Below are 26,245 nucleotides of genomic sequence, written 5' to 3'. Positions count from 1 at the left end.
TTTTATATTTCTAGTTCTGAAACATACATTTGATAAAAAAGTAGGAAACGGCACTGAAAGGGTACACAGAGAAAAAGGTTTCCTAACGGTTTGACGAGAAAAACATTCGATCGTCAAAAGCTCTGAATATCTGCTGAGAATATTGGTGTCAACCAAGCGATTTCCGAAATCTTTTTCACACCAATTTTTTTCATTTTTTGGAGGGCCCCTGACACTTGCCGCCAAACAGCAGCAAAGATTTGCATTGCTGTAGCGACGAAATTTGTAGAGAATTCTGTAACGCAAGAGGGTCCGGTCATTGGAAATAACGGGGATTAACTTGAGGCAGACAATGATGATTTGAAATACATTTCCTTTGGTAATTCCAGCAGACAGTGATGACGATTAAAAGGATTCCATATCATCTTCTATTCAACAAAATTCTAATTTTGATTGATTTTTTCACTAGCTTAAAATTTTCAGGCTTAATATATCATGATATTAAAATGGAAGATGAAGTCATAAAATGATTATGACGTCATGAAATAACCTCTAAAATTAGGTAGAATAGCATTTCGATACATCGATATTTCGAATGTAATCACATTCAAACAACTCGAATCTTGAGTAAAATCATTACTACTTTCTCAACAGTTATGGCAAATCCTATTTAAAACGTACTATTTCATCCACAGCATTCCTAAACTACTCTTGACTCTAGAATTTTTTATATGAACACACTAGATCTTTACTTAACACTTGATCATAATAATTATATGTGATTATGAAGAATATATAATAAAAAATGTAAAAATGAAGTTATGTACTGAAGTAAAAATTTTTGATCAACTTTACAACTTGCACCTTTCAACGTGTTTTGTATTGCTTTATAACTATAGAAAAGTACAATTAATGAAAAAGGTAATATGCAATAATTAGGTGACAATGATGATCAAAACGATTACAGAAACACCGAAAAATGTACACAAAAAGAAATTTAAGCGAAGATCATAGTAAACTCCAGCTAATGCCATTAGCCTAAAATTGTTTGCATACTTTTGGCATCATAATTTGATATTTGAGTCAATTTTGCCTGCTTCAAAAAAGATCAATATAGACATTAACACAAAATCTACAAAATGTTTGATAAATGTTCTGGATCAACCATTTTTGAAAGTATTCAGCTACATTGTTTATAATAGCTTGACATTCTGAAAATATATTGATTTCATAGCTGCTATTGAGTTTCTGTGCTGTGCTAAATATTGAATAAGAAAACTTGTTTTTTTTATAACTTAGTTGACTTCATAGTACTGGGAACCCTCCGTTGCTACAAAATCACAAGGAAATGCTTCCTTGCTCTCCTCGTTGATTTCACACCCCCATATTGATGTTGCGGCTGCCCTCTTGATATTTATAGAGGCACATCTGCATCCACTTCCTGCTTCGAAGCAGTTTTTGCAAACGTTGAAGCATTCCTCGGTAGAAGTGACTTGAACTACTTTTGAAAGATGCTTAACTAACGCCATATTTCTAAATTTGATGTTAGTGATGAAAGCAGAAGGAGCTTCTTCGTCGACTTGATTTGCTAGAATATGAAAAGTATACACTTAAACATCAAGTGATTGCAAGCTGATGTAAAACAAAGATTGTGGAAATTTAATCTTTTATAAAGCGGACGGTATTTCAGGAATTTCAAAATGAATAAACATGTAAATGGACAAAGCAAAACTCCAGAAAGCCCAAAAAGTATCAATTTACTTGCACTCCTAGAGTATATGACTTATCATGAATTTTAGATGTCAGATTAATTCACGTTTGTCATTTTTGCAAGACGAAATTAAATAACTATACTACAAAGATTTATGAATCGAAGTTTCTGGCTCAAATTACTTCACGCAATAACGATAATAGGAGTTATTATATTCATTCAAGTTAGTTACATTAATTTTCCTATATCCTAAATATTACAAATTACAACCTTTTTTTGAATATGCTTTTCCTACGAGAACGATAATGTTAAAGAAAGTTACTTACTTTCATACGTTGAAAACTTTAAAGACTCCCCAAATGTCCCAATCCCTTTGTTTGTCTTACCAGCAATCTTAATTTCATAATATTCCTTTCTCTCTAAACCATTAATGGTGGCACTCATAGCAGTGCTTATTGTCTCATTCCATCTGGTATCTTTGTTAACTATCTTGAAATGTATGACATAGCTTCTTATGATACCATTTCTATGCTCAAATGGTATGACTTGCCAACTTAACATTGAAGATCCTTTGCTGCCAGCAATATGAATGGATGCAGGACCACCTGTTGGAGCTTAGAGGAGGCATAGAATTTAGAAAGTTTCATCAAAATTTCATTATCGATTCTAGATCAACTTCAATTACAAATCTCTTCATTTCATAGATATTCTGTAACTGGCTGGCTTGTTTTCAAAAATATTGCAGTCGTAGTAATAAAAAGTAAAAAAGAGCAACATAAAATATACATTAAATTGGTTAAAAATGAAGTAGCTCTGTGTTAGACTAAGTTTTGCTCTTAGAGCAGAATGTGAAAAATTTGGCGCAAATAAAAATGTTCGAACGTTTGTAGAGATAACTTTTCTTTTTACGGTCAATAAAAAAGGAGTCACACATTTCAATGAAAAAGCTAAGGACAAAACAGTTCAAAAGACCAGAATGGAAAATTCTTGATAAACAAAACAAAATTTGAACAATTTTTTGGCACTAGCAGCTTTGAAAATTGCTTTGAAAAAAGTAAACTAATTACAACATGCTAAGAACTTTTTTAATCGTACTTCTTCAGAGTATAAAACATCAAAAAATTAGTGCAAAAGCTAAAGTTAGAAAATTTGATCCACAAATGGGTATTTATTCTTCAGAATTCGCGAGTTTTGTTATGTTAAAAAATCATGCTAAAATAGCATAGTGATGGCTTATCAAATTTGCTTTGTTTTCAAAGCGTCCGTTTATTTCACATATAGTGTTGTGCAAAATTTCTCATAATCTTTTATGTGCATTATAATTTCATTGATGTGCGATAAATAAGACAATCGACTTCCATAGAGACAGCCTCTCATTATGATCGATGTTATTATTTGTTAATATCAGTCTTTGTTAATGTCAGCGACTATAGCAGTCGTTATGGATACAGGATGAAACGAAAGAACTAAAGTTTTCAATATTTACTCACTATCTTCGTCGGTTCTAGCCTTTGTAACATTGCTTATGGTTCCCTCTCCAACTGAAGTCTTTGCAGATACCTTGACATCATAAAATGTCCAAAAATCAAGACCAGACTTTGTGAATGACTTTCCAGTCACCTCATAACTAGTCCACGGGTTGTTTCCTATCGCCTTTTTGATGTATACCTTATATCCGGTTATGATCCCGTTCTGATGATCTGATGGTACATCATTCCAGCTCACTTGAATACTAGAAGAGCTTGTATTTCTTGCTGTTACGTTGGCTGGGGCAGCGGAAGGTACTTCAATGTAAACAGATCGGATACAGCAAATTGCGTTGCTATTAAAAGTGGCCACAGTTAATTTCCTATCTAGAGATATAAAGAGGCTACTTGTAACGTTCAGAAATTTAGTTTCCAATTCTGGACCAGTTACTTGCCAATACTGTGACAACCAAATACAAGCTGTGCTTTGACTGATCCTCAGAAAATATGTTTCAAGCTAGGTCCATTCCGTCAATTGTCTCTCCCGGGATATTGCAAAAGACAAGCTATGTAATTGAAACTGTAACTCATGTCTTAAAATTGTCAGGTTTTAGGCAAAATCTTGACAAAAAGTTTCTTTATCCGGATAAAAAATCTCTCAATTTTGAAAGGGGTCTTTTATTTATCTTCTTATTCATGTTGAGATAAATTAAATCGCAGAAGAATCCTTAACTGATAAAAACAGATAGTAGAAATATCTGACATTGTTAAGACTCCAAAGATGGACTTAATGGAGACTGTCTTACGACCACAGGCACTAAATTTCCGATGTCTGTATGTAAAAATCTTGCAAAAATCACGTTTTTCCTTAACAAATCTATTGTCACTTGGGAACACCTAAGGCTTTGGGCACTCAATATACCACTCAACATTTAAGAGAGGTGTCCATAAAAATAATAAACTCTGACATAAAAAACATTGCTGCTGCAATCGTCTCTTGTTAAGGATCCATTCATCGACTATAGTCAGATGCTTGTAAAGAAAGAGGCAAAAAGATTTCAAATTTGAAGGTGCTAGCCTATTCAACTTTATAAACTCTGAAACCAAGCTTATTGTTATTCAACCAGCGAATTAAAATAACATCTTTAGAAAATAGAATAATTTTTTATAAAGGTTTACAAATTACATATTTTCAAGAACTGCTCTCTTTTGATTCAACTCAAGTTGCAGTTTAATATCAGTATTACAATGGTAATTGACGATTATCTTTCCGGGCTTACAAGTGAAAATTTTCGTACAAAGATAAAATTTAGAAATAAAAGAAAAATTTGTTATATATTTAAACAATTTTTAACTTACCATCTTCCATTGTTCGTTCTTCAACTGGTGCACTGAAAACGCCACTTCCTTTCGAAGTTCTTCCTGCCACCTTAAATTCGTATATGGTGTATTTCTTTAATTCAGTCACTGTAGACCCGCGATTTCCCACCGAGCCTATTATTATAGACAGCCAAGGACTCGAGGTACCTGTTTTTATCTTATATTGAATCTCAAAGCCAACGCCGATTCCATTCCAAAGAGTCAAATCTGAAAATGTCCGCCATGTCACCAGAATTGACGTAGATGACTGTTTTACTGCAGCAAGATTTGGTGGAGCTACATCAGGAACTGAAATCGAAATAGAATAAAAATGCAGATTCAATTTAAAGTTTATTGATGCAATTTGCAAGTTAAGGATGGATAAGAAAATATTTTCTTGCTTTTAGAAACAGCTGCTCAACAAAAAGGTTACTTGTTTATTGAAAATATGCCGCTCCTAGTGCTTTATCAATTTAAATTTTTTTTCAAACGTTGGATTTAGTTCTATATTTCTCTGTCTCTTGCACAACATAAAGCAACAAAAGCTAACTGTTAATATATGTTGTATAATGTTGTATAATGTTAATAAATATTAAGGCTAAAAATGCAAAAATGCTAGTTTTCCTTCAAAAAATATTATTTTCAATGCTAGGCTAACCATCTTCATCTGTTTTCTGTATTGCACCTGGCGATATGATATTGTGATCAGCGCTGCCAATTTCCCCAAAGTAATGAACAAAAAATTGGTAATCAGTGTATTTGCCAAGCTCTGACGCAATCACTGTTTGTGGCAGACTTCCATTTACTGTGATTGTGTGAACATTGCTTTCGTCTCCAACTTTGTAGTAGCGAACTTCATGATTGGTTATATAAGTCCAAGAATCCAAGGGAGGTAGGTATGGAGCTGAAGGCAGCGTGACAGAAATGGCAGTAGAGTTAATCATCGCAAGTACTGGAGCTGGTATACTCATGGCAGTTACATCTGAAATAAATTCACATGTCCTCAATCTGCTACTCATTTACATGTAGCCTGAAATTTGTGCCTATACTGAAAAAGGCTGAATCTTTTGGAATGACATTATGAGGAACTCACGGTCAAAATGTCCTGTGCTTATGCAATTTTAGTTCGCAAAAACCTTTTGTCAAGTAAAAAATAAATTAATTTGACAACTTTCGATTTTGAAGTGGTAACTGTTTAAGAGTGTAACGTTGGAGAATTTTTTTCTCAGATAACGACAAGTTTGACTCAGGTGATTTAGAATAGCCAAAACACCCTCTGCCTCTTTCATACACACCATAAATTTTGATATCAACATTGGGCAAATATTGACGATTAATTTTCTAAAAGTGCTGTTTAACAAATGATTCACGCAATTATATCTATCGAAAAGATATCAAGGTCCTGCGAAAATAGTAGATACAATTCTGATATTTCTAGGTATCAAATTTAGAAACACTGATATTTTTGGGTATTCGTGAGATTTCCATATCCGAATCAAATGTATTGTTCATGGATCTAATTCGCTGAGGTTTATATGGCACGATATATGCTAGAGAATTCAAACGATGTCTTAGCAAGGGACTAAAAACATCAAAGACACCTGCAGCACTGGAGCAACAGGGGCAATCGCCTCCTGCCCTCTGCAAAAGATGCAGCGGGGGCAAGATGTGCCCTTCTAATTGAAGTTATTCTCAGTTTCAATTGTTGTGATTATTCAAATTTAACATTTGCTTCATGTGTGGCAATGGCAACTGCAACTATTTACGGCTTTTTTGAAATGCAGATCTTATAAATTACAGCTATGTCTTATTATCTCACCCAAAATTCCAATTTGTGATATTTTTGGGTACAAGCAATAAGTAAAACTGATATTTTTGGGTCTTATTGAAAATGAGCTGATATTTTTGGGTGGCCTTTAAATTTCTTGGACTTACCCCCCCCTGTATGTCTATGTGGAGAGTGCCCCCCCCTGGGCAATAAAGATCATAGATAAATAACTGACAAAAATTGCAAATACAAAATCGTTTTGCTTAACATTGCTTGAAAGTGAACATATGATTGCTTTTTCATGTTGTAACTGTTCACATCGAGAGCTTTTCAAATGTTTCGAACCGAAGACTTATGTTGAGTCATGCATTATAGAGAATGGGAAGAAACGCAAGAATAACTTTCCATTATGAATATTGAAAGACCCTAAAGAGAGGGGTAGTAGCAGTTAGGTAGATGAGTTTTGAGAAAAAGAAAGACTTAATATAAAGTTTGTCTATGGTATGTGTTTTTGGATTCAAATTTATTCACGGCACACCCTCATATAAAAGTTCAATCAACTAACCTGGTTTCAAATTGTAAAGCATATTTGCCCAAGATGACGAGTAGCTACCGCTACCAACTCTATGCTGAACTCTTATGTAGTCGTAGGCAACAGCTTCCGCCATAAATGCTTTGATCGGATAAAAAGTGCTCGACGATAACTGGCCTGCATCCATTTCTACCGACCCCGGATTCGAAAGGCTATCAATGAAAAAATATATTCTGTCTGTATCAGTTTAAAGACTGCAAAACTTTACAATGCAATAAAACAGATTTTAGTAAACACGCCATATGTTATGTTATGTGCGAAATGATCACTGCCTTTGCTTTGTTAACAAGGTAACCACCCAGATGCTTTAGACGTTCTCCTAAAGTTCTAAAATACACCGGTTACTGGTCTTGATTTTTCAAATTCACATAACAGCGTCCTCAACGGAACTTCTCCATTTTAGAATAAGGCGTACAAATTTTGTTACATTATCGACATGTTATACTGCGTGAACAAGTTCTGCTCATTGCTATTAAACTGAAGGACTAAGATTTTGAGGTGAAGCTTTGAGTCTAATAACCTCACGTATGTGCTCCTGAGGGCATAAGACCTTGCGATTGAATGCAAATTAAGACTTTACATGAGAGGATTGTTAGCAAATCGAGCTGGAGGAGGAATAAACAACAGAGAAAAAACAAGCCTCTGAACCTTTGAGCTTCCAAATTTCTACAAAAACTCTGATGATGTCAACCACTAAAAATTCTTTTTGGCATTTTTTCATAGTCAGAATGTGAAACCTCATTGTTTAACGATCTTAATCCAAATACAGATGTAGAGTGCAAAAAGTATTCTGCACGCTGTCTTTTAATGTCTTTCGGCTCGCTGCTCAAATGCCAAGTTTAAAAATAGGAGCAGGTAAAAGGACGTCTAAAAGTACCTCTTCACATTATAAGCAATTAAAATACAGGCCTTCATCGATAATTGCACTTAGTGTTAAACAAGTTTTCCCTGGGCTAAAACACTTGAATGGTAAAATTTTTGATAACCTAATGAAAGTGGACTACAAGTTTGGGATGGACACGGAATTTTGTGGAAATTTGAAAAATGTCTTTAACAAATGGAGGTACAAAGGGCTATAACACCGTCAGTTTTGAAAGTTTACTATCGTCCAAAGCATGCCCAAAAGCACAACAGATTGTGGGCAGCACAATGGAGTATGTTACTTTTACATGCATAAGATATTTAGAGAAAGAAAATGCTGTTTCCTTCTTCTTTGGAAAGGAGATTCTGTTTTGGCTTTGAGGTAGCTACAATGTGTGTCAAAAGTCTCGAAACACTAACAGCACTTTAGTCATTCATATTCATGTTTTTCCTCTCTTCCTTCTAACAATGCTGGTTTGACAATCAAAGAAAAAAATCATAGTTGAGCGTAGCTTGCAATTTTGAAACTAGGATGGCTGGGATACAAATGCAATATTGTTTTTAGGGAAAGAGGGTAACTTTGACACTTCTATAGACGTGAATTGGAAATAGATCGAGAATTGACTGAAACAGCTTGGGCGTTTGAAGTATTTTAAGCAAACCTTGTACCAAACCTACCTGACAAATACAGATGTTCCGAGACTTGATTCAACGTTGTTTTTGGTGATGAAAAATTCACAGATATCGTCACACTCCATTTTGAGCTTATAAGCGCCATTTGAAGGGACTTTCAAATATCCAATGTAGCGCAAGGCATAGTATTCACCAAAGTCGTGATCATGACTTGGATCAAAAAGTGTAGATTTGCAAGTGAATGACGTTGGATTGTTTGGATAATTCAGGTTGTTGTTGTATATATATGAAATTGTATAGGGGTAGGGGCCCATTTGCAAGCTGTCGTACCTTTGAGCAATCAATCCAGTCCATTTATAATGTGCTGAAAATATGAAAAAAATTAATAAAAAAAAATCTTTTATTCTTTTGTCAAGGGTAACAAATATATCCTTAGAGTTATAAATTGGTAGAAAATCGAGAAGTCTTATCAAAAAAATATAGAAACTGGATGAGAATATGGCCAAGCTAGGGGCATTTAACGACATTGAGCTTGCAAATAATAACGGTTTATGATGGCCTGTGCCAAAAAGTATTCAAGCTTGAATGTTATGTCTGTACAAGGATCAGTACCATGGTATGCAAAGAAGCAATTATCAAATGTCAGATTTTTATGAGAAGACTAAAGACTTCAACCAATAACTGACCAACATTTTAATCAACATCGATCAAATATTGCCTAATATTGCAAAACAGGGTTCTAGATTTCAGGTAACATTCGCTCCTGTGATGATGTGAGATAAGTAAGATGTGTGCACTGGTAACAAACTATATAAGCTTCACTCTTAACTATATTAGAATTAGTCAGAGGTAACTTTATCATTTGATTTGGTGTTTAGGTGTTACTTGCAGTTTGATGGTTTATATTTAAAGACCAAGAGTGTTTAAAAAACTTTTTCCCTCATTAACAATAGCACCATATGATATGCTTATGAAAGAGATAATTGAAAATTTATCAGTAATATGACTTGATTTTAAATTTATTCAAAACTTTTCAGTAGCATTAATTTTAGACAGATTCGCATGTTCAGATTACAGATATACAAAAACATTTTTATAATTTTGTGAAACGAACAAAAATGAAAAACTTGTCACAGAGAAAGCAATTAAATTGATTCCATGCATAATAATTCTTCTGCATTCCATGTACAAAGGTTCTGCATTCCTTAAGCCTTTGTCTTTAAAATTACATCAGTCATGGGATAGCCTTTGCTGCTTTGGGAATTATATTCAACATTATGTAAGAGAATTCAATCAAAATTCGTATTTACGGGCATTATCACTGGAGCATCATCAAGTTGCTGGCAAGCTGGTAGTATAGATATTTTAATAAGAGTAGGGACTGTTTTCTTGGGAAATGGGCACGAGTGCTCGCCAACAGGGAAAGTTCAATTAAATAGTCTCATAAAGTACTTGACTGTATTCTGTCGAAAGGGGAATATATCTATAAAGAATTATAAATACTTAGTTACCCATTGATCTTCGCAAGTATGCTTTTGGTATAGGCTTCACTTCTGATGCATCAGGAAATTTCACACCAAGGCGAAAATATCCAGTGCTAGAGGATGTACCGTAGTGATAAGCAACGATTTCGTATCTGAAGCCTTTTAGTAAGTCAACTTCAGCTGAATATTTCCTGCAGTGATAGAACATATTTTTAAAAATACGTTTTGGATTCATTTTACAAATATTGTGGCAAACCTATACAATTTGTTTAAAGATATAATGATACTTGGGGCGACTTAGAGAGTACACGAGTACAAATAATCAGATCTTAAAATTCAGATTTTTTGCTGTTGGATTGACATAAATGTAAAGCTATTAAAACACCATCTACATACAGTCTGTATGTTTTGGTTGATATAATATCAATTGATATCATTGGTTCACAGAGTATGCTAAGTTGTTTCCTGATTGGTCGTACTCCAGAAAATTGTAATGCTTCATTTTTTAATCAGTGTGCACAAATTGGACAATTTTTCAGTTGAGTGGCAAAATGACGGAACACTTCCCGACCATAGGACAAAACTTAATCATTATACATTTTATACAATAATTGCCAATATTATACATTTTCGAGTACCTTTGCAGTTGTCTTAATAACGCTAGACATTCCTGAAGATGACTGAAAGAGACTGAACATGGTATCAAAACGATACAAGATTTATATCGGAGATTGAATGAAATTCGATAAGAAATTTCCCTTTCGGCATGTTTGCTGTTGGTTGAAGATGGACGATTTTTTAATGCTTTAAATGATAGAAAGGCAATGCCAATTAGATCAAAAACAAGAAGGCATTGCCAATTAGTATAACTCTAAAAGCAGTATTCCATTTTTCTTCTAAAATTTTAATAAACTTTTCAATAACTTCTTCTTTCAACAGAGTTGGAAAGAGGCGTAAAAGACGCCTGATTTTCATAAATTCAGAATTAATAGATCAAAAATATGAATTAATCTTTTGGGGAAGCTATCGATGCGTCATTTTTAGGTACAAAAAACAAGATCTCACGGCTATTGGTTAAGACAAGAAAGTCAAGATTTCAGCAGCCCTCCCTACTGCGATTTCAGCAGCCCTCCCTACTGCGATTTCAGCAGCTCCATTTGTATCCTTGCAAAAATTTAATATCAAATCAAAGCTTACTTTTCATTCCAGTTATCATTGGTTTGTAGATTCACCTCTAAAACTTTTATAAATCCATTTGGGTTCATCTCGATTTCCAGACGACATTTTGAGCTGCATATAGCAAAGAACTTGTGCTTTCCATTTTGTGGCGAAACAAACACTGATGAATAGCGTCCATGTTGGTGCTTCCCGGGATAATAGCCATAGTAGTTGAAATTATCTGCATTTTGAACGTATGTTGGACAACCAGGATAGTCTGGAATGTTTCCAAAGTTGTCAAAACTGAATTGGCTGGAACTTAACCACGTTTTGATTATGATACCCGGACCTTGTTGATAGAAGCCTAAAAGGGAATATTATTTTAACTTTAATCTCAAGAAAATTAATCTCAATTAGCCAATTGACTTGAGCAAACAAATATTGCAACATTTTAATATCCCAACAAGACATAGTACTTTACCATCCTTAGCTTATAACAACCAGTAAATGCAAGGCCTTGCCCCCCACCACCAGTAGCATATGTAAAGTACTTTTATTTTGTAGAATATGGCCGTTGCTGCACTTATTTATCAGGCTAGCCTCCCCCCCCTCCCTAAAACGTAAAAAGTTTTTTCTCAGTCCTTGTGTAGATGATTCTTTTGCTGGTTTTCGTTATAAAAGTTTCTGTAATGTATCTTGAATACCAAATAAAACAACTTTTTTATAACAATTAAATGCAATATCAGATAAAATGAAATAGAAAGCATTATTGTTCAGAAGAGTTTCTTTTTGCTTCTATCTTTGTCGTTTGAGCAGGAAATGGTGATTATGTAAATAAAGGAGAGGCCACGATAGCAGGCTGCTCAACGGACTTCGGAGGAAATCTTGCGGCGAAAAATCGATAGAATAGTAGTGTATAAGGAACATCAAAACGCGATGAGAATAAACAACAACAAACACACTGATTTGTGTGTTTGTTGTTATAATGGAAACATTTCATTTTCAATTCAACTTAAACTACAACTACAAATCTCACTATTACAAGGTAATTTGCAATTGGCTAGCCTGGTTTTACAAGAAAAAAACTATAACAATCGTAAGGTAAAAGGAAAAACTGAGAAAAAAAATATAAAACAACTAAAGTTAAAAAGGATGCAATTCCGGATTTGTCCATGGCTTATTTTTGCAACAAAATATGTAGTACGTAGTACGGATGGCAATGTTGGAAAGTTTAGAAATGAGATACTGTTTTTGTTGCTGATCGATGGAGAGAGAGTCACACATTTTGAAGAATGAATTGCAGGAATTGCCGAAGATGCCAAGAGAGCTCATAGAAAGATTAACAAAGGAGACACATTTCAACTGCCGCTGTAAACCAGATAAGAGAGGAGCATACTTGCTGTGTTTTCTTGTAGCATTTGTCTCAAGATTGGATTCGAAGCCAACAGTTAGCTCTAAAATTTAGAGGTAATTGTTGTTAGTCCTCAAGAGAAGATCAGGGCGAAGGTTTTCTCCAGTTATGATTCATGGTGAAAGATAGCCAGGTATATCAGCGTAGATGGTAGATTCATTGACAGCTTTTAGTGACGTAGCTAGAAAGTTTAGGATAGAGTTATGTCGCCAGGTGTATCGGCCTTGTTCCAGATATGTTTTGCAGCCAGCAACAACATGAAGGAGGGTTTCTGGCAGAAAACAGAAAGAACAGTCAGAGGTCTGGCTCAATTTCCATTTTTTCAGGTTTTTCTGTGTGGCAAGGGTATTGTTCAGGTACCTTATGGTGAAATTGAAAATATTATGAGGCATGCTACTTTGCACCTTGGACCAAAGTTTGTTTATTTGTGGAAGATTCTGGTTAAAGAGATGTGATAATAAAGATCCTTGGGAGGTTAGGATGTTTTGCAGACGATCTTTATGCTCATGCTGGACAGCCTTTAATGCTTCTCTGGTGTTCCTATATATATCATATTGTATATTTGTGCCACTGCTGGTATTTTTCCATAAAGAGCGAATGTTATCGTTTGGTGAAGATTTCAATGCGTTTCGTAAAACTGTTTGACACTGTAGGAATTTCGTGGATGGTAAAGTTAGGCTGAGTCCAAACTGGTTTTTAGAAAGAATAATGCTACTCAAGGTAGCACTTATTGGGAGGTCGAGCCACTGGCGGATGCATTTGAATACAAGGTTGTCAAGATTCTCGACAACCCACGTCTTTGAAAGATCTGCTACAGTAAGGTTCCAGGAAATTTTAGAAAGAACGAAGTTGTGATAAAGACGTAGCTTATTTTTTGCATGAAGAGGCTGGGAATCGATTTGTTTAAGCATGTTTGACAGTGATGATAAAAGGTCAGATTTATGTTCTTGGTTTGTCATTTCAAAGTCAAAATGACGACCGAGGTACTTGAAAGAGTTTCCATTCGAGACAGATGGGATAGGTTTGTTGTTTATGAAAAGCTTAGGTTGATACTGAAGAGAACGTGTGGAAAATTTCTTTATTCCAAAAGTGATGCATTTATCGACACGTATGATCATGTTAGCCCATTGGCACCAGCGAGTGAAACAATTCAGTAGAAGTTGGTTTTCTTTCTCATTGATGATGATAACGGCAGCATCGTCTGCGAATTGAAACCAATGGACTGGTTGAAACATACGGTCGTTCTGATCAGGTAGGGAAAACCCTAACTGTTTGTATTTTTCAGCTTTTATGTACTGTATGAATGTGTTGAAGCATAGATTAAATAGCAGGGGACTGAGGCAGTCGCCTTGGAGCACACCACGACGGACTGGAGAGCAGGAGTATTATAGTGGCTTGTGATGAAAGAGGTTTTAAAATCGGTGTAAAGGCTAGAGATAAGAAGCTGTATGTTGTCAGGGATATGATGATAAGACAGTATAGTGGGTATCAAATTATGATGTACTTCGCTAAAGGCATTTTTGAGATCAAGAAAGAATGACAACCAGCGAGCGCTGTTTTGTACGTGCTTTGTCGATAATGTGAGCCATCATTGAAGTATGCTCAAGAGTGCCAGAGATGTTAGACGTGAAGCTTTTTGAATTTGATGTTCAATATAGCCATTTATTTTAAGAAAATCAAACATGAAGTCACGCAAGCAAGAAGTAAATATTTTTAGTGGTACTGACTCAAGTGTTATGGGCCTGAAATTAGATGGATCTTCCACGCTATCCTTTTTGTGGATCAAGATAGTGCTTGCCTTTTTCCATTCATTTGGAATATCTCCTGAAAGCCATATAACACGGAAAATTTCAGTAAGTTTACTACGTAGATAAGGACAATGTTTGAAGACAATGATAGAGATCTTATCCAAGGGGCAAGGAGAAGCAGAAGTCTTCATTCGGCGAATTATTGTTGTAATTTTCTGATATGAAGGAGGTTCCGACGGAAAAGGGTGATTAGGCTCTTGAAAAGTGGGTATCCAAGATGGTATTGAAAAACATTGCTTTGGTGAAAGAGAGGAAAGAGCTTTTAGAAAGTACTGAATGCATATATCATTAGGAAATGTTGGGAGAATGGATGAACTGGTCTTGAGGATGCGTTTAACGTAACCCCAGAAATTTTTTGAGATGAACTTATCATGATCAGCAATATGAGTAGTGTTAGAAATCATAGAACAGCCGTTGATCTTGTGACGCAATAGATGAGAGACGTATTTAATTTCTAAAAGAGTAGCATTGTTCATCTTCAGCAATTTTAAGTCCTTTTTAAGTTCCTTGGCTTTTCGATCTTGATATTTCGGGACCAGATCGTTGGAAATAATGTCTTAGGAAATAAATTGAGTTATTCATTGAGGTTATTGCTTCGTTGATGGTGCACGGTTCCAATGGGAGATTTGATAAAGTAGATTTGAAATATTCGTTTGCAATGGACCATTCGTTTTTCGAATTTGGGAGACGAACACCGGGTTTAATTTCAAAAAATACATCCAAATTGACGTCATCTAGAAACTCAATACTGCTAGTGGCTTCGATGCTTTGAACTTCACAAACTAGGTCTTCAGAGGTATCAGGGTTTCCTATTCCGCTAATGACGCGACACCTTCTTTGATGCATCTTTAAACCTTTTGTTCCTTTACAAATTTTCCCACAACAGCATTTGATCCGATTGTCTTGCATAACAATGTCCTCATTTGTTTCCACGGAAATTAGAGGAATGTTGATAGATCCGTTGGGGCCATTTTGGTGGTTGACGTCAAGCTTCCGTTTACATCTCCAAGAATGGCGGCCTAACGTTTTGAAATCTTGACCACAGAAAGAACAAACAACAAATATTGCAACAATCCAAAGCCAATGCGAACGAATCATTTCTAAAAAAACTCCTTGTCGTTTCAATAGTCGATTTTACTGTAATATACGAATACAAAGTAAGCAGGCTATAATGATACTTGCTTTTAAACGAGAGCCGTGTACGGGAGCTCCGAACGCCACCGCTCAACGACTAATAATGATAATGCTTGTAAGTTTGGAGATGAGGTAGCGTTTCTGTTGATGATCAATGGACAAAGAGTCACACATGTCGATTAATGAGCTGCAGGAGTCGCCAAAAATACCAAGTGAACTGATGGAAAGATTGACAAATGAGACTGACTTAAACTGACGTTTTAAGTCAGATACGAGGGTGGCATATTTCCCTGACTTTCTGACAGCATTGCAGTTGAGATTTGTTTCAAAGCCTATGGTTAGCTCTAAAACGTACAGACAGTTTTCCTTAGTTTTGAGAAGTAAGTCAGGGCGTAGTTGATCTCCAGTTATGATAGAAGGGGAAAGAAAGCCTGGTAAATCTGCGTAGAGAGAAGACTCATTTATTGCTTGGAAGGAAGTGGCTAGAAAGTTTAATGTAGAATTATGACGCCAATAATAATAATAATATAATAATGAAAACATTTTTTATTTTATATTCTTCTACTTACAACAGTAACCTCACTTTACAGGTAGTTACTATCGGCTAGCCTGGTGACAAGTTTACTAATTTTACAAAAGTTATAACATTTAAATAAATCATATGAGTGCAAAGAATCTTTAGAAGGAGAGCAGTTCAGGGTTTGTCCAAGTCTTATTGCGCATACAGAATATATAATAGGATGTGCGTATAATTATTGATGACAGTTTTTTAATTATAAAATTACGGTGTTGGTAGTCAAGTTTTAGTTCATCACACATATCGATGAAAGAATCACAGGAGTTACCAAAGATACCGAGACAGCTGATAGATAGATTAACAAAGTTTACTTTTTTGAACTTAGGGCGTAGTTCCTTTAGAAGGGAACGGTACTTCTCAGCTTTACGCGAAGCGTTATTGTCCAGGTTAGTCTCGAACCCAACAGTTAATTCGATGACATACAGACAGTTAGAAGCAGTTTTGATTAGCATGTCGGGACGGAACGAATCGCCAGTTATGATACATGGTGATAAATAAGCGGGAATGTCAGCATAAATGAATACATCTCGGATACATTGAAATGATGATGCAATGAAGTGCAGGGCAGAGTCGTGCCTCCAAGTAAAACGCCCTTGCTCAAGGTATTTGTTACATCCAGCTACGACATGAAGAAGTGATTCAGGCTGAAGGCAGAATGAGCAATCTGGAGAAGAGCTAATTTTCCATAAGCAGAGGTTGTTCCTTGTGGCTAGTGTGTTGTTGAGGTACCTTATCGTAAAGTTGAAGATGTTCTTTGGAAGTTTACTTTGAGCTGCAGACCAGAGTGAGGTTAACTTTGTATATGAATGCTCAAGCAGGAATGAAATGATGAAGCCTTGAGATGTTAACTGAGTTTTGAGCTTTTCAGTGTGTTCATCCCTTACACATTTCAGTACCGCCTTAGTGTTCTTGTATGCGTCGAACTGTATATTAGGTCCATAATTGGTGTTCATCCATAGGGATTTGATGTTTTCGTTGGGCGAAGATTTGAGTGAGTTTCGAAGAACAGTCTGGCACTGTTGAAACTTTACGGAAGGAAGCAGAAGCTCAAGACCAAAGTGTTTACGAGAAAGAACTATGCCACTCAATGTCGAAGATATTGGAAGCTCGAGCCACTGTCGAACGAATTTTGTGACAAGCTAATCTAAGTTTTCGCAAACCCACGTTTTGGAGAGATTAGCAACTGTGAGATCCCAAGAGAGCTTTGAAAGGATGTATTGATTAAACAGTAGAATTTTGTTCCGCGGGTGAATTTTCAAGGAATCGATAACTTTGAGCATCTCACGGAGAGAAGAGGTCAAGTGATCCTTGTGTTCCTGGTTCTTCATATCATTATTGAAGAAACGACCCAGGTATTTGAAAGATTCGCCATGTTTCACAAAAGGGACAGGATCGTTGTTAATGAAGAGTTTAGGCTGAAACTGTGCAGATTTAGTTGCAAACTTTTTAATTCCAAAGGTGATGCACTTGTCTACGCGGATGATCATATTTGCCCATTGGCACCATCTTGTAAAACAGTTTCGCAATAATTGATTTTCGCGTTCATCACTTGTGACAACTGCAGCATCATCAGCGAATTGAAACCAGTGAACCGGGTTAAACAAGCGATCATTGCCGTCATGAGGAGAAAATCCAAGTTGTTTATATTTGTCTTGTTTTACCAGCTGAATAAAGGTGTTGAAACATAAATTGAAAATGAGAGGGCTGAGGCAGTCCCCTTGCAGTACTCCTCTTTTGACTGGAATGGCCGGAGACCTGAAATTATCTGTTATAATTGAAGTGTGGAAATCAGTATAAAGATTAGACACGAGATCTTGAAAGTGAGCAGGGATGTGATGATAGTCCATAGCTTTAATGATTAAGTTATGATGGACCTCTCCAAATGCGTTCTTTAAATCCAAAAGAGTGACAACCACAGAGCGTTGCTTTATGCGTGCTTTATTGATAATATGGGCCATCAGTGAAGTATGTTCCAGCACTCCAGAGATGTTAGGAGTGAACCATTTCTGGATCTCGTGTTCAATGAAATTATTTTGTTTGAGAAAGGAAAACAGAGCATCACGCAGGCAAGAGGTAAATATTTTTAGCGGTACAGACTCGAGGGTAATAGGTCGAAAGTTTGCCGGATCATCAATGCTGCCTTTTTTATAGACTAAAACTGTACAAGCTTTTTTCCATTCGCTAGGAACGTGGCCCGTGGTCCACACAACACGTATTATTTCAGTCAGAAATGACCGGAGGTAAGGGCATCTCTTGAAACAAATAATAGAAATCTTGTCCAAAGGGCATGGAGATCCTGCTGACTTCATTTTGCGAATAACTTTTGTCACTTTTTCATAAGACGGGGGTTGTGTATCAAATGGAACTGAAGGTTGAGAAAGAGAAGGAATCCATGGAGGTATGACAAATTGCCGGTCTGGGAAGACTGCTGAAAACATTTTAACGAAAAATTGTGTACAACGGTTAACAGAGAATGATGGCAGAACGGCAGATTGTTTTTCGAATAATAATAATAATAATGACAATAATAATGGAAACTTTTCATTTTCAATTCAATTAAAACTACAATTACAAATTTCACTATTACAAAGGTAATTTGCAATTGGCTAGCCTGGGTTTACAAAGAAAAAGACTATTACAAGCACAAACAAAAGAAATTAACAAAAAAAAAGGAAAAAGTATGTTCGTCATTGTTTGTTTTAGAAGTCGTCAGTAGCAGAGATCGTTAGAACTGAAGAAGTTCAGGATTATTCCAAGATTTATTTCTGCGGCAGAAAATATAATAGGTGGTACGGATAGTTAAGTTGGATAGTTTGGAGATCATGAAGCGGAGATGATTCTCGCTGATATCTAGAGCGTTGCACATGTCGATGAAAAAGGAGCAAGAGGGACCAAAGATACCTAGGGAACTGATAGAAAGATTAACAAACATGATAGAGGAATAGGCTGAGCTTAGGCTGTGAATGAGATTCGAGTATTTCTCTCTTTTGCGGTTAGCATTAACATCCAAGTTAGTTTCGTATCCTACTGTAAGCTCGAGTATGAATAGTCGATGGTCAGAAGTGACTAGAAGTAGATCAGGACGGAAAGAGTCTCCTGTTATGATAGAGGGTGAGAGATAACCTGAAAGATCTGCGTAAAGAGAGCAATTAGGTATAGCTTTTAAAGATTGTGCTAGGAAGTTCAATGCAGAGTTATGGCGCCATGTGTAACGGCCTTCTTCGAGGTATGTTTTGCAGCCTGCAACAATGTGAAGTAACGTTTCTGGCATATGGCAAAAAGAGCAATCGGACGACTGAGTAATGTTCCATTTAGATAGGTTTTTTCGCGTGGCAAGGGAGTTGCTAAGATATTTGATAGTAAAACTGTAAATGTTCTTGGGCATGTTGCTTTGAACCGTGGTCCATATTTTAGAGGCTATAGGAAGAGAGTGGTCAAAGATAAAGGAAAGAACGGTACCTTGAGATACAAGATGGTTTTGAAGGCGCTCTTTATGTTCTGATCTAACAGCCTTCAATACTTCTCTAGTATTCCTGTAAACATCATATTGGATGTTCATGCTCTGGCTGGTATTTTTCCACAAAGATTGGATGTTTTTGTTGGGAGAGGATTTCAGTGCATTACGACAAACAGTTTGACACTGCATGAATTTAACAGAAGGAAGAATCAAGTTAAGACCGAACTGGTTTTTTGACAGAATAATGCCACTTAAAGTAGCACTTATGGGTAAATCGAGCCAACGGCGGATAAATGCAGAAACTTGATTATCAAGGTTTTCGACGATCCAGGTTTTTGATAGATCGGCTACTGTGAGGTGCCACGAAACTTGTGTTATAAAGAAGCAGCTTATTCTTTGGATGGAGAGGTAAAGAATCAATTTGCGTTAGGAGTTCTGTGAAGATGGAGCTGAGCTTAGACATATGTTCTTGGTTGCTCATATTAAAGTCGAAGTGACGCCCAAGATACTTAAAGACTCTCCAGTTATGACAGGAGGGACCATTTCATTATTGATGAAGAGCTTTGGCTGATATTGTAGGGAGCGTGTTGAGAATTTTTTAATACCAAAGGTTGTGCATTTGTCTACTCTTATAATCATGTTAGACCATTGACACCATCTTGTAAAGCAGTTTAAGAGTAGCTGGTTTTCTTTCTCCCCATTTGTAATGACTGCAGCATCGTCTGCAAACTGAAACCAGTGCTCTTGGGTAAACATACAGTCTGGTTGGCTATGGGGAGAGAAACCAAGTTGTTTGAATTTTTCTGCCTTTATGTATTGAATGAAAGTGTTAAAGCACATGTTAAATAGAAGGGGACTTAGGCAATCACCTTGAAGAACTCCACGTTTAACAGGAATAGCAGGGGTAACAAATTTATCTGTGATAATAGAGGTTTTAAAATTTATGTAGAGACTAGAAATCAGGGACTGGATGTTTTCTGGTACGTGGTGATAAGACAGAACAGATTTGATTAGATTGTGATGAACCTCTCCGAAGGCATTTTTTAGATCCAATAATGTTATGACTAGAGACCGTTGTTTTATTCGAGCTTTGTCTATTATATGGCTCATAATCGCAGTATGTTCTAGTGTACCCGATATCTGATGGGTAAAACCTTTTTGAATCTGATGTTCTATGAAACTATTTTGTTTGAGAAAATCAAATACAGAATCTCGGAGGCAAGATGTGAAGATTTTTAGTGGGATCGATTGGAGAGTGATAGGTCTGAAGTTTGAGGGATCCTCTGTATCTCCTTTTTTGTGTATTAATATAGTGCAAGCTTTTTTCCATTCCGATGGGACATGTCCAGATAACCAGATTAAGCGAATCAAATCAGTTAAGAAAGAGCGAAGATAAGGACAGCGTTTGAAGCAAATCACTGATATTTTGTCAATTGGACAAGGAGAGCTAGAGGATTTCATGCGACGGATAATGGAGGTTATCTTTTGGTACGGAGGAGGATCTGAATGAAAAGGATGAGTAGGATTACTGAAGGAAGGAATCCAAGATGGAATGGGAAACTGTTTGTTTGGATGCTTAGCAGAGAGTGTTTCTATAAAGAATTGTTTGCAACGCTCTAGCGAGAACGATGGAAGAAGGGAAAGTTTCTTTTGTAGAAAGCGTTTAACATAACCCCAGAAATTTTTAGAAATAGAAAGATCATGGTCAAGTGTTTCGCAGGAAGTGATAGTAGATGTCTTCTTAGCAAGTATAATGACATAATAATAATGACAATAATAATAATAATAATGACAATAATAATAATAATATTACATATTTGTACAGGATACGCTTTTTCAGTACAAGTAAAGTACTGCTATCAATAAGGGTCCTGTTTTAAGTAAAAAATTTAAAAGCTAAAATACTATACGATTATCGTGCAAAGCTTAGATTATCTATTTTGCGTTTAAAGTTTACAAAGAAAGATTTGTTCTGAAGGTCGGATGACAATCCATTAAAAATTAGTGCTCCTTGAAAGACAAACGTTTTTCTTTCTGCTTCTGTTTTAACTTTTGGCAATATCAGACGTGAGCATTTTCCTCGTGTATCCTCGCTATGTATAAAACGCTGAAACATGTTTCGCAGTGGTGGAGGGCAAGAATCATTTAAAGACTTAAACACGTCGATCGATACTAGTTTTTTCCGGATTTGATCCAATGTGTCCATCTTCAGGGTCGTGTTCTTAGTACGAGCTATGATATTATGGTCTCTGTCTTGGATTGACTGCACCTTTACTTGGCACTTTCACCTACGCTTAGATTAATGGGATAGCAGTAGAGTAGCACAGGCCTTATCATAACGCTATTTATTTTCTCCACAACAAGTTGAGAGATGTTGGGACGAATTATTTGCAAGAGTTTTACCCGACTTGAGGCTCGCTTGTAGATCTTGTCAGTTTGCATACTCATTGTTAGGTGACTGTCAAGGGTGATTCCCAGATATTCAAAGCTCGTAGTTTGGTTTATCGGAGTGCCATTCAGAGAGACATTACATGACGGTTGTTTCGCTAGTTTTTGATTTGTACCGTAGATAACGAGTTTAGTTTAGCCTTTTTTGAGATTCCGTATTAGATTATTAGTAGAGAGTGCGGATAAAAAACCGACCCGAGCGAGGCTCAAACTCACGACCCTTGACTTGTACGTCAAGTGCTCAACCACTGAGCTTTCGGGTCGTGCTCTCAAGCCATCACCCAAGGCCGACTCATTCACCCGCACTGCCCCTCTCTTTTACCAGTTACACAGGGGAGCCATCGCAACTCCATCACAAAGTGCAGAGGACCTGAAAGGTGAGAGAGGACTGCCCACACCAGGAGGGTCATCGTAGTCCCACCACTGGATAGAGAATTATCGTTCGCAAACCATTTACCAACTAAGTTTGCCTCTTGATTCAGGACTTCTTCAAAAGCCTCTACTGATCTTTTCGAGAAGAATATCACTGTGTCATCTGCATACATAAGAATTTTTGTTTATTCTCGTCGCGTTGCGGTGTTCCTTATACACTACTATAATAGGTGATTAGTGGTCGAAAAAAACAGTCTTCATTTCATTATAAAATTGTTGGGGATACGAGCTGAAACGGCTATTGTCTTTCCTTTTGTATGTGGCTCAAAAATTAAATCCAATCAGAGAAAAGTGTATTAATAGAGCATGCGCAGTCGCTTCCATTTTGCCGCGAAATACTGGTTTCATATCTCGCTCTCGCAGCTTCACTCGCTTGGATGAAAGTGGAGTTGCACGATGTTTTATCATTCTGTTGTTGTTTATAAAGTACCTTTCTCGTAGAGGCCTAGATGGAGTGGCCCTCTAAGCAAAATTAGGCTACAGCACACAGAAAATTAGTCTTGTGTTTGTAGCTGGCTTTATTATGAACCGAAGGAATTGTCATGGCGGGGTTCCGGGTGCATAGCAGAATTGTTCTGTTATGTTTATCTATCAAGAAGTCTTTGAAAGCATTGTTATAATGAGGACTGCGAAATAAATAAAATGGACATCGGGTATTATCACTGTAAATTTGGGAACTATTTTGGCTATACACAATCTTGAACGGAAAAATATTTTATGACTGGGCCTAACAACATAAATGAAATTGCATCATTGAGCAGAGCTTCAATGTCAACCAAAGCCTTGATATTAATATTTTCGGTTATCTAAGCCCAATTACGACCAACAAATCCGTAGGAAACTAGATAACGCATGGGCTCAGACACAGGTTGGAAAGAGGGGGGCAAGGAAGATTTTAACAATCATAACAAAAGATCTTTAAAAAAGCGTTATTCTTTCCCTAATGAGTGGGGGTTCCCCCCAATGGCCCCCTTTGTCAGAGGCTCTGTAACACCCCCTGCTTGCAGTTGAGATATTCAAATTCACCCCCATTCCGGTAAGTCTTTGATTGTGAAGAAAGGCAAAGTATTCAAACTCTTCATTTCTAGATTTACCCCCCCCCCTTATTTCTGTTGCTGACGCACAAATTAGCCAGTTTAGTTTATTATCAAAATTCTAAAATAATTTAAAATTTGCACAGTGTTCTTGGTTGTTTGAAACATGTTAATTTAAAACAACTGGCAAGGAAAACGAGAAACAACTCATTTAAACATATCACAGACTGGTCTAAATGGAGTCATATTTTTGATAAGGTTATTTGTGACTTTTAAAAAAGGAAGTGGTACTGTAACATTAAGATTACCAGAATTCTGAAGCTGTGTCTTCCTCATCCTAAGAAATCCCTTTGCCTGTCTAAAATAATGACCATAGGGTAAAAGTTTTTGGTGGGTTTTTGGTTAGCTTGCATTTCACTGAACAGAACAGTGAAATATTACTTTAGTTATCAAAATGGGAAACTTGAGGGTGGACAGATCACTTTAGGGTATTCACAGTTAAACAAACATCCCCTTTAAATCATGCACACAGTTCAGTTCAGTTCAGTTCAGTTCTATTTTAAATTCCACTGGATACATACACTTGTTGCAAATCAGAATAATCCAAGCTTAGAAGTATAAACAATGTAAAAGGAAGTTAAATAATATAAACGTAACATAACAAATACAGAGTAGAGGAGAAACAAGCTAGTATTGTAAGCAGGGAATTATTTAAAGGAGGAAACTTTCTCAAATCTGCAAAAAAACACAAATCTGCAAAATTGAGAAATGGTCAATCAGATAACTCCAGTGAATGCCATATGTTCTTGATTTGTAAGGGAAAGTGAAGGAAAATTCAAGTAATAGAAACATAATTTATTGGTTCTTATGAGATAACCTATAGCATTTTAAGCACTAGTTTTTGACTGCTGAACTTATAAAAATTGCTTACTTAAAGCATGCAGCCTTTCTAAATAGCAGAGCGAGTGACAGACTTCCTCTTTTATCTTTCTGCATTAAAATGAAACCTTCTGTCTTTCATACTTTGAACTGGAGTTACAGTGTTAGTGAACAAATTCATATTGGGGGGAGGGGTGCTGCCCGCAGTGTTACTTCCCATTCTGCAAATAGTTATAAAGGAAATGTAGTAGAGTATTATTGAAAATACACTACTTGCACAAACTGTAGTTATGATGTTCTATCAATAATCTAAGGTGCTATCAACATCAGTGATGTACGCTATATTACGTTATAAACTTAAACAAGGCTTTCTAGGCTCAATGGAAAATAAATAAATGATTCGTTAGCAAAAGAACTTCTGTTAAGTTCTTGTAACAACTTACTTGATGGTAACGAAGTGCCCTCTGTTCCGCGAACCATCGATGCCATTAAAGTGGCATACAACTGAAACAATCTTGAAAATTTAACCATCGTGTTGTATTTTCAAACCCTGATAAAAAAATTCTTGCTTAGTACGTTCAGAGCTCAGTCTGAGTGGTCGTTAATTAATATACTTTTCATCAGACTGTACAAATGTACCTAATTTAAAGATATTTATACCTATATTTGAGATAAATCATAAGAAGACTTAAGGATGTTTTCCAGGTAATTACTTTTTAAAATTATTATGATAACCTGTATATCTTTTTGTGTCAGTTAGGCTATTGCTACACAGATGCCAAACATAGACTCTAAATCTATCGTTGTTAAACAGCATTTCAGTCCGTTAATTCATAAGCCAATAACTCTATTATCTCTTTTAAAGTAGTGGACAAAACGTTCTTTTGGTGGTACAAAACTTGAAAATGGCTTTGAAAAAGCAAACATTTGAGAAAACTGGGGCTTTTCGTCTGATACTCTTCAGAGTTTGAAATGTCAGATCATAGATCTAAAACTCTACGCTAGGAAATATATACCCAGTTGTGGATCGATATGTTAGATTTCTATTGATGTTTGAATTTCGAAGCTCTCTGGTGTGTACGATAAAGGAAGCACTCGGTCTTGATCTTTTTAAGATTAATAGCGAGATTATTTTGCTGAAACCAGTTAGAAATCTGTCCTAGATCAGTGTTTAACCTTCCTGCGATAACATCATATTTTTTACCAGCAACGTATAAAAAGAATCATCAGCATAGAGGGTCATTTCACATTGGCTCAAATTTTTATCGATATTGTTTACGAGTAAGGAAAAAAGCAATGGACCCAATTTGAATCCTTGTGGCACTCCATAGGAAATAGCTTGACTTTCTGACAAGGCTCAATCATATGATTTAATTTGCTTTCTATAAAACAGATAGCTCTCCAACCAGCAAAGCTCCTTGTTTTCAATACCATAATTAAGAAGTTTAGAAGGGGGCTCACATGGTCCACCGTGTCAAAAGCCTTTCGCAGATCAATAAATACAACTCTAGTCATAAGGCCCCTGTCCATATTGGTTCTGATGAAATCTGAGAAAAATATAACTGCTTGTCGAGTAGATGATCTCTTTCGAAAACCAAATTATCTCTCCGAAAGCATATTATTAGCCTCAAGATAGTCATAAAGCTGATTATGCACAGCTCTCTCAAAGATTTTTGAGTGTTGACCGTGGGATTTTCTTCGTAATTTGCCGTTTTCTCAGTTTTCTTGAAGATAAAAAGACCATTTTTACATTTATCAACATCTGCTATTTTATAAACATCTTTCATTGTAACCTTGTTAGCCGATGGTACTTTTCAAGAAAGAGTAAAAAAGGCTGCATTTTTTGTTTTTGTTCTAAAACCTGATTAAAAAATAGGATAAGCAAAGAAACATTTATCAGTTATGATCCACTATTGCTGCAGATATTTTCAGCAAGGAAGCGAAACTGTACTTATTGTGCACCCTTAATAGACATATGCTCGAAATTCTGATTGACTTTACATATCAGGGCTATCTGCTCCATACCGACACATATCCTATTCTCATAATGATAA

The 26,245-nt window shown here is 36.1% G+C and overlaps 1 protein-coding gene across 1 annotated transcript; it reads right to left on the bottom strand.

The window, feature by feature from the left end:
- Nucleotides 1-364: 364 nt before the first annotated feature.
- Nucleotides 365-24,831, bottom strand: LOC135690783 (uncharacterized). Its single transcript, XM_089110394.1, has 10 exons — nucleotides 24,635-24,831; nucleotides 11,051-11,375; nucleotides 9,881-10,044; nucleotides 8,415-8,733; nucleotides 6,849-7,027; nucleotides 5,174-5,497; nucleotides 4,516-4,824; nucleotides 3,181-3,474; nucleotides 2,017-2,304; nucleotides 365-1,567 (listed from the first exon to the last, which is right to left on the bottom strand). Exons 1-10 carry the CDS (start codon nucleotides 24,720-24,722, stop codon nucleotides 1,275-1,277), a joined length of 2,583 nt encoding a protein of 860 aa, XP_088966520.1. The 5' UTR covers nucleotides 24,723-24,831; the 3' UTR covers nucleotides 365-1,274.
- Nucleotides 24,832-26,245: the final 1,414 nt, after the last annotated feature.

The sequence above is a fragment of the Rhopilema esculentum genome, chromosome 10, assembly GCF_057945365.1.
Source record: "Rhopilema esculentum isolate cy_ngs chromosome 10, ASM5794536v1, whole genome shotgun sequence".
Lineage (NCBI taxonomy): Eukaryota > Metazoa > Cnidaria > Scyphozoa > Rhizostomeae > Rhizostomatidae > Rhopilema > Rhopilema esculentum.
The sequence above is the reverse complement of the archived record's forward strand: the minus strand, read 5'-3'. Positions and strand labels throughout refer to the sequence as shown.

What these genes read in the sequence shown, in the direction of transcription:
- LOC135690783 (XM_089110394.1), bottom strand. Translation starts at nt 24,722, where the DNA reads ATGGTTAAATTTTCAAGATTGTTTCAGTTGTATGCCACTTTAATGGCA. An exon ending in GGAACATCTGTATTTGTCAG is followed by an intron (nt 7,028 to 8,414) that starts GTAGGTTTGGTA and finishes TTTCATTGATAG; the next exon opens with CCTTTCGAATCCGGGGTCGG. An exon ending in AAAGTTTTCAACGTATGAAA is followed by an intron (nt 1,568 to 2,016) that starts GTAAGTAACTTT and finishes TTCATATTCTAG; the next exon opens with CAAATCAAGTCGACGAAGAA.